The sequence below is a fragment of the Genypterus blacodes genome, unplaced genomic scaffold, assembly GCF_046128005.1.
Source record: "Genypterus blacodes isolate CSIRO-AG114 ecotype Tasmania unplaced genomic scaffold, CSIRO-AGI_Gbla_v1 ptg000019l_1, whole genome shotgun sequence".
NCBI classification, from domain to species: domain Eukaryota; kingdom Metazoa; phylum Chordata; class Actinopteri; order Ophidiiformes; family Ophidiidae; genus Genypterus; species Genypterus blacodes.
This window is the reverse complement of record NW_027466832.1, coordinates 1,760,506-1,772,793: the sequence shown is the minus strand read 5'-3', so window position 1 is coordinate 1,772,793 and position 12,288 is coordinate 1,760,506. Positions and strand designations below refer to the sequence as shown.

The 12,288-nt window shown below is 42.6% G+C and overlaps 1 protein-coding gene across 5 annotated transcripts in view; it reads left to right on the top strand.

Moving 5' to 3' along the window:
- ptprfa (protein tyrosine phosphatase receptor type Fa) overlaps positions 1 to 12,288 on the top strand; it is a 180,697-nt gene that overhangs the window by 31,620 nt on the left and 136,789 nt on the right. For all 5 annotated transcript variants that reach the window (XM_076141575.1, XM_076141574.1, XM_076141573.1 and 2 more), the window contains one exon: positions 10,695 to 10,964. In XM_076141575.1, coding sequence (XP_075997690.1) covers positions 10,695 to 10,964 — 270 coding nt within the window. The remainder of the gene's footprint in view (positions 1 to 10,694; positions 10,965 to 12,288) is intronic.

The window sequence follows — 12,288 nt, the reverse complement described above, 5'->3', positions numbered from 1 at the left end:
GGTCGAGCTCACGGGGAAACACTAGAGGTACTCTCACAGAGGACACGAGGAAAAGGGAAACAGGAACGGTAACATAGGTAACAAGAGTACGCAGGTAAAAGAAGCACACAGGTAATAGAAGCACACAGGTAACAGAGGCAGACGTTACATCAGTTAACTGAAGCAACGATCCAGGAAAACAAGTCACACAGGGGTACATATACTGTACATACCAGATAGGGGAGGAGACAAAGAGACACAGGTAAATCACATCTGGGAAGACAGGTAATCACAATGATGGGAAACACATGGGGCAGGACGTAAAGACACCAGAAACATGGACAAGACAGAATTACAAAATAAAACAGGAAGTAACACAAGAGACAGACCTTGACATCTTCAGGTTAAAGTCAGTGGTGGCAAGATGAAGCCTCATGAAGTGTTGAAGCTTTCCGTCCAATTGCTCGACATATGGGCCGAAGCGCCATGATGCTTCATTTGCTCTACTGTGCCATCAAGTGGACAATAAATGTAAAACAGGCAGTGATTATATTGGCTGTATCAGTCGCGTGGTACGGCAGGTTCGCGATGCTTCGAACATCACCACATACGTCCCCAACACACGCCTCGATACGAGCTTCGCAAAAATCTTCCTGGATTACTCGACACACGCTTCAAAGCCTCGACACGAAAGGACACATCACTACTTATAGTGGGCGCTTATGTCATATACTACAAACCAAATGCCATTACTCGCTCTGTATTGCTTTTAGATTCCTCTGAAATTGAGTAATCACACCAAGACTGAAAAGCAACAAAGAAAGAAAATTATTGGTATATTTTGTCTGCTGACAAATTGTAAAATGATTAAGATTAAGATACTTTATTCTTGTCATGGTGCATGCAATTCACGGCAATCCCATGCAATTGATATTTGTCTTGCACCCCCACATATCACACACACAAACACATGCACTACATAGGGGGTGCAGGGCAGCCATTCTACGGCTGGAGGTACGGTGCCTTGCTCAGTGGCACCTCGGCAGTGCCCTGGAAGCAAACTGGCAACTCACCAGCTACCAGTCCACTTACTTGGTCCATACGGGACTCGAACGGGCGACCCTCCGGTTCCCAAGCTGAATCCCTATGGACTGAGCTACTGCCGGAAATGATTTAACGCAATTGCCAATTACAATCAATGCAAAATTCAATATAGAGGGGTATTTAACATGTCACTTTGGAAGTGGGAGAACAGTGGTCTAAACAGACTTGAAGTGGAGGTGTCAATGAGCCAAATTGAATTATTCCGAGTCTCCTTCTTCTTCAGATCAGATACACTGTCTATGTTTCATCATGCTGCTGCCTCTGCACTGTTGCACAGCCTCCCCCACCAGAAAATGCAACCCCCCTCAAACCTGCTTTTAGGAGAAAGTTTTATCATGACTTGGCTTTCCAAATCTTCCACTCTTCCCCTCTTCTTTCTCCCTTCTCTGTCTTCTCTCTCCTTTCTGTTTCTAACATGACAATAAAGATAAGATTTGTATGCACTCTGTCAGCTGCTCCTAATACACTTCCTAATACACTTTTGTTGCTACTAAATGTCATCATGGCAACTAAGTGAAAAATTCCCTCCCACTTTTTGTGTCAGCACCTCATTCATCCACCCATCAGACCACAGTCCTCACCAATACCAACAATAATAACATCCCCTAACTTCAGACCCAGAAAAGGATAGCATCACATTGTAAGCATCTTCTATGTCCGTGGATTACTTCATGGTTAATTTGACTTATTCCCTCGGTGCTGGCCAGCACAGTGACACCATTTCAATCAAGGGAATAGCTTCACAGCACCTTTGATAAATTGAAGATCACACATACTTCTGGATTGCCTACACAGTTATAGTGGGAAACAAATACTTCTCCCCCTCTCACAATCACATTTGCTTTGCTGTGTACTGCAATCTTTCAGTGTGCCACAAAGTACAATCACATTAAAGTTTTATGAAGTTTTAAGCAATATGTCATACGAAAACACTCTCTGAAGTCAACACATTTGTCTCTAACTAAACTACTGACAAAACTAACTTTCAGAGGCTTTTTTACGTGATTCCTAAGGGTTCATTCTATGAACTACTGAAGTGGTAATTTAACGCCAAATATCTCCAGAATGCTACTTACCCAAAAATAGCAATTGCATTATCTAGTAACAACATATTAACCTTTAATAATAGCTGGAAAGACATATTTGTACTGTAAGTCACTGTCTAGTGCAGGGGTGTCCAAACTGGCCCGCAGCAAATTCTAAAAATATTATGGAATATGGCCCACATATGAAACTTGGGCTTGACTGTATTGTACCTCTTAGTTTTACCACTAGCTGGAGCTACTGTCGAACAAGCAGCTTCTCCACAAAACAAGGGCAGTCAAAGAAAATCTTTACTATGGGTGACCAAAACTGGCAGAACCAAAGAAATGCAAAATAGCAAAAAATTTCAGACATATTGGGAAATGAATATTTCTTCATAGAAGTCAATGCCACCATCACAGATGCCACATACACCGCACAGTGTTAGTGAGCTGAGAGTGGAGGTGAGGCTGTTAAAATGCACTGTATCATCCGCCAAGAAGCCCTCTGTGCCAAGACAGTCCAGCTTGGGGATGTGATTTTTCCCATCTGATGTTGTACTGAATACGGGGATGTGCGCTGGATAAGTCGGGGCTACATGCTGCAGTGGTTTTATTCCCCAAGATCGGAAATCAACCGTTTTTTAGAAGAGAAGGACCGACCACTTCATGAACTGAGTGATGCTCTATGGTTGGCAGACTTGGCTTTTTTAGTTGATCTTCCTGATCATCTTAACACCTTGAACAAGACACTACAAGGCAAATACCAGCTTGTACCACAACTTCATGCGCACATGAAAGCATTCTGTGTGAAGCTCCGTCTCTTTGAGACACAACTACGCAACTTCAAAGTTGCACACTTCCCCGTGCTGCCGAAATCAACATCCTCCTCATCCCCTTTCCCCCTTATTTTCCCCCCTTTATAGAGGTCTGTGAAGGGGAATGACCTTCCTGACTAAGAAGCAATCTGAGGCTGCATATGAGAATGTGCTGCTAACCATTTTCATAACAAAATAAATGAAAATGCATTAATGGAAATGTAGGCTGTTTTTTTCTGTAGCATATTCAATTCTCAGGCATAATTTACCTATATTTGAATGATTTTGCTAACTTTAATACACTAGAGGTGAGGCAATATACTCTGCCTCTAGTGAGTGGCCCAGTCCTTCATATATTTTTCTGTTTCCCTCAGTGAAAAGAGTTTGTACACCCCTGGTCTAGTGTACCAAATTGTGCCAACAGAAGAAACATTACAGTTGACGCTGAAATTACCAAATATTTATTTAGACATTTATGTTGTATAACATTAGTTTAAATAAATAGTAGCATCAAATGCATATTCACAGAAAAAACTGGCTTGGATTATTTCAGGCTTTGCATCAAGTTAATAGAGAGCATGCTGCTACATGAGGCAAAACAGCTCTGCCTCAGGCTATTAGCACAGGGACACAAATAGTGTCAACATGTGATCCCAATATGTTAACCCAGGATTAAAGATTAATGGGAAAACATGTGCACATGGTAAACATAAGATTTAGTGTGGTTGGACAGTATCTGATGTGTGCTGATTAAGAAATGTATACAGTGGCTGTATGTGTGCTGGCTGTATGACCACTTAGAAGCATAGGTCTGCCCAATAGTTCTGAAACCTTCTGAATACATGTATAAAATGTATTCATCTGCAGGTAATTAGCAACCATTCTTTGGTTTTGTGCTTGTGTTTTCAGGTGCCCACAAGAGCACAATAATACACTCCCTTGAGAAGAGAGCCACATGTCTTCTCTTTGTCTGCTAATTTGCTGTATAAGGACATTTTGTTGTGAATAGATAAGATACGATCTTAATATAATCTTCATGAATTGCAGGGATAACTGGGACAAGACTGCACAAGGGTTAAAGCACTGAGAAGAAATAATAAAAACTTCTGAGGGAACACAGAAATATTTAGATCACAAAAAAATGCACTATGCCTGGCCTGGCCTGCCATCCTTGGACTTTAGTGTACTCCTGGAGTACACTAAATGAATGAATAATCATAGAATGCCAAAGACTTCATAAAACAGTCTTGTCACATGTCACAAACTAAAGGGTTTGTTAAATGTGAGAACATTTCAATAGAATTTTCAAATTCAGTGCTATTTAGATGCAGTTTCATACCTGTTGGCCAGCTGGGGCTAACATATCCTATTTTGGTGCTCGACCTACCCTGTCTTCTGTGGTAAGGATATATTTATACATGGTAAGGATATATATATATTTACATGAATACATGTATATATATATATATATACAGGGATGTCAAACTCATTTTAGTTTTGGGCCAGATTCAGCCCAATTTAAACTCAAGTGGGCCGGATTAGTAAAACCATAGCATAATATCCTATAAATGGATGTACATGGACAAATCGAAGTTTAAACCTTTGTTTGAGTGCAAAGAGGTACAAGTTCATATTGCAAATGTTTACTTTTATTTATCTTTATCTTTTTACAAAACATATTATGAACAACATGAAATTTAAGTAAAACAACAGAACTAAATTAACTCTGACTGAACAATTTGCTCCCACTGACAACAATGCAGGCGATAAATAATAATAATTATTAATAATGTGCTTGCTAAATGGAGAGAAATCAAAGAGAAATTATAATGAATAAGGCACGGAAAGCCGTTCACAGACGGAAATCATTTACTAAAATATCAAAGAAGCTACCCTTGGAAATCACCTTCATTAAACACCAATCTCACGCTGATGTGGAAACGCTGCATTTTAATGGCGGGATGCCGTCACTTTGCAGGTCACAAAATCGACATGCTTTGTGGGAAATGTAGTTTATGGACAATGTACTCGGCATAGACGTTTATTTTGCCCTTATTGGCCACATAAAATGACGTGGGCCTTGAGTTTGACATCTTTGATATATATGTATATACATATATATATATATATATATATATATATATATATATATATATATATATATATATACAGTATATGTGGTTGTGTGAGTGAGGTTGTGCGGTTGTGTGAGTGAATATATATATATATATATATATATATATACAGTATATATGTGTGTGTGTATGTATGTATGTATATATATATATATATATATATACATACATACATACATACATACATACATAGATACATACATACACACACACATATATACTGTATTTATATCCTGATATAATTATCAGGATAATATTTCAGTGATAATATTTCTGTGATATCACAGTTGTGAGCTTCTGTGCTGTTGAACTGACTGTTTCCATTCACCAACACCGATAGATTATTTTCACTGCACTCTTTCAGTGAACACATTTAGCTCATTCTTACCTGTCCCCCATACATTACATAGATAAATCTGCACATTTTGCTGATATTTCACATTTCACCCATGACCTTGACATGATGAAGGCATACGAGAAAGTGTGGCATCTGTGTGTGTTGGATGATCATCTGGGAAATTAAATGTCAAAGTTTGGCTTATGCTGTGCACTGATTTGTTCATTTACCAGTAGCGCTACGTTATTGGCACATATCCCGCAAAACAATGTGAGCCTAGCAATTTATTTTTATTATTCATGCTAATTCATGTTCAAAAATCCTTTTTTGCACATCCAAATATGAAAAAAAGCATTTTCAACTAAACTGTCAAAAGCTTTATTAAAAATGTTGATATAATGTAATGAAACCTTTTTTTCATTATTGTCCAATCAACACCAATGAGATTCAAGCACATTTTAGAACACCACTACTGATAGATTGGCTTTGTTGCCCTACTCAACAGAACAAATCAATCATCATCCATCCATCCATCCATCCATCCATCCATCCATCCATCCATCCATCCACATGCGGATCCCGAGGTGTTCCCAGGCCAGATGAGATATGTAATCCCTCCAGCGAGTTCTGGGTCTGCCCCAGGGTCTCCTCCCAACTCTCTCACTCAGCTGGCTCCTTTTCGACGTGAAGGAGCAGTGGCTCTAATCTGAGCTCCCTCCGGACGTCCGAGCTCCTCACCCTATCTCTAAGGCTAAGCCCAGCCACCCTTCAGAGGAAACTCATTTCGGCCGCTTGTATCTGCGATCTCATGCCCATAGGTGAGGGTTGAAACGTAGAGCTTTGCCTTTCGGCTTAGCACCCTCTTCACCACAGCTGTCCGGTACAAAGCCCACACTACTGTGGACGCCGCACCAATCCGTCTGTGGATCTCACATTCCAAGATACTTAAACTCCTTTGCTTGAGGCAGCAACTCACTCCCAATCCGCAAGGAGTATTCCACTGTTTTCTGGCAGAGCACCATGGCCTCAGACTTGTAGGTGCTGACTCTCATACCTGCCACTTCACACTCAGCTGCAAACCGCCCAAGTGCGTGCGAGAAGTCCCGTTCTGAATGAGCCAACAGAAGTACGTCATCTGCAAAAGGCAGAGACACAATTCTGAGGCTCCCAAAACGGACACTCTCCAAAAGTCCACAAAACACATGCAGACTGCATGGGCAAACTCCCAGGACCCCCGCAGCCAGGATGGAATCTGCATTGTTCCTCCTGAATCCGATGTTCTACAATCTGTCAGAGCCTCCTTTCCAGCAACCTAGAATAGACTTTCTCGGGTAGGCTGAGAAGTGTGATTCCATGATAATTGGAGAACACTCTGGTTTGGTTTTTAAAAATAGACACCACCACCCGGGTCTGCCAACCCACAGGCACTGTCCACCACAATGAAAAGGCGAGTCAGCCAAGACAACCACAATGTCAAGAGCCTTCAGCATCTCAGGGCGGATGTCCTGGCTCCTTGCCGCTGCAAAGCTTCTTAACTACTTCAGCGACCCCTGCCAGTGATAGAGATAAAAATTCCCCTTGAAGGACATGTTGGTCGGGTCCAGGAGCTCCTTGAAGTGCTCTTTCCACCACCCGACAACCTCCTCAGTCCACGTCAGCAGTTCTCCTCCCCTGCCGGATATAGCCTGGTCCAAGCCCTCTGTAGGATCCATGAGAGTAACTTATGTTTGTTTAGTGCTGATTGATTGTTGTTGTTACTGGAGTTGGTGGGTGTGTCACCGGGATTGGAGCGCAATTGGGTGATTGCTTATAAGTAATGGTATTCACCTGTGCACGCTGATTTGACTCAGAGAGGGGATGAGCCCGGGGATGGGTTCTTTCTGTTGACCGCAACGCAATGCAACACAATACAATGCAATGCAAAGGCAATGTAAACGCATTTTCGTAACGCACTTTAGTTAATGTCGGTAACTGGTACCATGTGTTATTGGAAGTGCCAAGAGGAAAAATAAATTATAAATTGATTTAAGTGGAACTGCTTTTTGTGGATCGGTGTGCATCACACACCGATCCAGCCCCTGACGCGTTGTTTTATACTTCCTGCAATACAGCTGCAATACCCTCCATCCCCCTCCTTGTCGGAAAGTGTGTCCTTCTCCGTAGCCTCCCCGAACTATTCCCACACCAGGGCATTTGCGTAAGTGACTGTCGGAGCTGCAGCCATTCTGGCTCCCCGGTACCCGTCTGCTGCTTCAGGAGACCCACAGGCTTCCTTCTTTAGACTGCCTCACCTGACGGTCCTGGATTTCCGCCATGACAGGCACCAATGGCCTTCTGGCCACAGCTCCTACCAGTCCCCTCTGCAATGGAGGCTCTGAACATGGTTCACTCAGATTTCATGTCCCCAATCTCCCCTGAAATGCTTGAGAGGAGCATACGGAGGTGGAAGTGTAAGATCTCGTTAACAGGGGCCTCTGCCAGATGTTCCCCAGTTCACTCTCTTGGGTTTACCGGGTCTGTCCGGCAGTCTCCCTGGCGATCTGATCCAACTCACCTCCAGGTGGTGATCAGTTGACAGCTCTGTTCCTCACTTCACCCGAGTGTCCAAGACATACAGTCGCAGATCTGATGATACGACCAGAAAGTCGATCAACGATCTTTGGCCTAAGGTGCTCTGGTACCAAGCACACTTATGAGCCACGCTGTTCATAAGTGTGCTTATGCTCAAACGTAGAGGTGAGCCCTACTATATCTAGCTGGTATCACGCCATCTCCCACACTAGCTCTGGTTCTTTCCCCGCCAGAGAGGGGACGTTCCACGTCTAGAGCCAGCCTGCGTTGCCAATGGTCAGCATCCCTGCGCGTGATGAGCCCACGGGGCTAGGCCCGGCTGGGCTGGGTTTAAGGCCTAGCCACCACACACTTGCTGGCGAGCTCCCCTCCCAGGTCTGGCTCCAGGAGAGGGTCCGGGTTTCCCTCTACCGGGCTAGGTGCTCCTATTCCCTTTGTTCTGCTTCATATTGGGTCTTTGAATTGCTAGTCTGGCCCCTCCCCTGAAACCAATTTGCCTTGGGAGGTGCTTCCAGGTGCCATTACCCACGACAACATAGCTCTCAGATCAATCAATCAATCAACCATCCAAATTACGGCTTGCAACAGGCAGAAATTCGGCCAGATCTTTGAGAATTTGGAGAGAATGATAGTCTTAAGCCTGTGAGGCATGATATACAGTATGTTTGATGTATTTGACTGATGAAATGATGAACATTTTCCAAGTGTAATATCATGGACACTCAGGAAACACGATTAGGCCAAAATATGTTTGAACAGGGTTAGGACATTTGGACATATTGAATGTTAAACAAGAGCTCAAAAAGTACTTGTTTTCCCATCTGGCTCACTTGTTTTCCCATGTGCCTCATCAGCACTGAAGAGCTGGGAACTGATTTCCACTGAGCTGCCACTTTCCCTGGCCCAATAATTTCCACCGACAGCTTCTTTCTCCTGTTCCTCCTCCTCAGTCTCTTCCTCCTTTTCCTCTCCCAGCTGTCCCTCTTCCCCCACGCCATGTTCTCAGGCAGCCCCAGTCTCCTTGGGGATGCATCCCAATGCCAGCTATCTACATATCAGAGCCTGCTGCTTCCCATGCCAGCAGGCAATGCTGTTCCTGTATGGAAATTGCATTCTCTCCACCACCATAATATATACTGTAGCTGACACATGGGCTCTAAAACGTTGCCAATCATCATTCAGATAAACATATGTAGAGGACTATCCATTTCACTGCCCTCATCACATCACCACTCAAATGATTATTTACAATAAAATCTTTTTTCAGTGAGATACATGTTGTCACCTTTCTGTTCTTTATTAAAACCAACCAAAACTTGGAGAGAAAAAGCCTCTGATCTGTAGTTTGAGCTCCTCGCACCACACAGCCTCTCTCAAATTCAGCATCCATTTTTTTTACATACAAAGTCGGTGTCCTTGTAGTGAACTTGACATGCTTAAGACCACGCAGTCCCAAAAAATGGTAGGTACGCGCACAGAGCCTATGTGCAAACCTTCTGATGACAACATTTATTTTACATGTATCCTGGCGCACTGGCGAACACGGGCAACAAACCAGCCTTAAGAGTGAGAACTAACAATAGGGTGGACATCAGTTTCTCATGAGCACGCTCACAACTTTATGGGCAACCCTAACCCTAACCCTATATATATATATATATAGATATATATATATATATATATATATATATATATATATAGATATATATATATATATATATATATTTAAAAAAATACATACACAGCCACAACAGCCTGGCACCTCCTCCTCATGCTGATCATCCAGCATGATGATCAACCAGTCTCTGATAAACCCCGCTGTGTGGGGGTGAGCATTGTCATCTTGCATCTTGGAGGACGGAGTTCGGTCCCAGACTGTGGAGATATGGGATTGCCACTGGTTGCAGAATCTCATCTGGATATCAGCAGTGTGTGACCAGGCTGGTGACCAGCATGAGGAGGAGGTGCCAGGCTGTTGTGGCTGTCTATGGTTCTTCCACACGCTACTGAGGCTCCTGACTGTTTGTTAAATGAATAAATTGTAAAATTGCCAATTTGTCTTGTTTCTTCCTTGTTACTGATAGACTTCAATCATCCAATCCACCAAACAACACCAAACAAGAGTCAGAAGCAACAGCAGAATAAGCTGTTTGGCATCGGCAGAGAAGATTTGGCAAATTCACGAGCGCAACCCACATACTCAGCTGTGCTGCTCATCCCACAAATGCATGTTCCTTAAAAATGGGGAACCATTTAAAAGGGGACTTAACAGGCTTTCCAACGGTATAAAATGTATTGCCAAGAAGCATTGTTACAACAGAGAAATAATCTACCAAACACTAAGTTCCGAACTTTTTGTTCGATGTGTATATATATATATATATGTATATATATATATACACACACACATACATATACTATATATTTATATATATATCCATACATATAAAATGAACTTCATGTTTCCTTACTCAAAACATTTCCACTTTCTATGAAATTGTGCAAACGGACAGATGGACAGCACAGTGGAAAATTCTCCCTACCAGGGCTTCTCTCTTCTATAGGCTCATCTACGTTGACTCAGAGCAGTTAAAATCTTGGAAGTTGTGGTGCACAGCATTAGGCAGGCCAGTTAATTAAACATGGATCAGCCCCAGCAGTCCATTGATTCCTCCTCTCCTGTCTGCTCCTTGCTGTCATCCTCACTCTCTTTCTTTTCACCCTGCAGTTCGCCGTGTGCCTCCCCGTTTCTCCATTCCCCCCACAAATCACGAGGTGATGCCTAGTGGCAGTGTCAACCTGACCTGTGTGGCAGTTGGGGCCCCCATGCCATATGTGAAGTGGACAAGCGGTGATGTGGAGCTGACCAGGGAGGAGGAAATGCCTATGGGTCGCAACATCTTGGAGCTCACAAACATCCGGCAGTCAGCCAACTATACTTGTGTGGCTATATCCTCACTGGGCATGATTGAGACAACCGCCCAGATCACTGTCAAAGGTCCAAAACTATGTTGTCTTTGTCTTTTGTCTTTGTGTCTATGTGTGAAAATCAGTCACAGAGAATTCCACATTCTCAACAATTCCTACCTTCATTTGGATTCCTCTCCAAGAGCTTAAACAGCTTTGGCTTTCTTGATTCTCATGTGGAGGACAGTTGGGCCTTAAATTACCCCTCATGATTTGTGCAATGCACAAAAACTGCAACAATTGGGCAGCATTTCATGTACTGTAAGCAGAAAGGTTGCTGCTTGTTCAAGTTGAATTAGATGGATTTGTGTTGCTGTATGTGTAGATTAAGAACACTGGATTTCAGACTACAATGGGCTGCAGAACAGATATAAATGAACTTATTTTTTGTCATACACATATAATCATAGCAGCTCCTTATAAACAATTTGTTTGTTGTGCCCTCCTAATCACCTTCAATGACAATGTTCTTGGCTCTCTTTTCCCTGGAGAAGGCAGTGTAGGAGGCTGAGGAGGGTAGATCAACTCTAATTTTCTTGACCTTGACCATTGTAAATGGTTACTGATAATGCCAGCTTGACAGGGAATTTCTGCTCGGAGGGATCTGGACCTGAACTTCACTCTCCCCTTGTTTAATATACTGTATGTTCCCCCATATCAAGGGAATAGCTGGAGAACTTCTTTTAAGTCTGTATACCAGTAGTCCTCATGTTCACCTTTAGCTTATGTTCCTGTCTGGGAGGATAGAGGGGTTACATTCGGATCAATCTTTGATTATTGAGCCCTGCCTGCTCTCTCTCGTGTCTGCCTAGGGTCTCCACCAAACACGATAAGTTTTTGGTGATGCAAATAAACGCTGGACCCCTGACCTAATGTTTTTTTCAGAGTTTAGAAGTGAATGGACCTTTCACATACCGCTCTCCAATAGTAGTATCTGGTATACAGTATGTAGTTGATGAAGATAAGATAGAAGATAAGACAAGACCTGTGTCTTGCTTTACAGAAGCATATAAATGTTCTAAGACAGAATGATGCAGCTTTACTCAGACTTCAGAGCCTTCTGTGATTGTTTGTAAAGAAGTTTGGATGCACAGTGTGATACGAAAACAGAACAATACTGGAGTGGCAGAGGTTTTTATTTAAAAGCGTCTGCTTCCTTAATGGCAGTCTGTGAGGTTTGTCTTTAATCTTCAAATCAACCAATCATTCAATTTTAGTTTCATTGCACTTTCCAAACATTGGCTGCAACTCCTGGAGCATTTGATAGACAAAAACAATATACAAGGGTGAAAACAAGCAGTTACAACAAATGACTAAATAGACCATAGATCAAACTAAACAGAGCCTACTGGGGA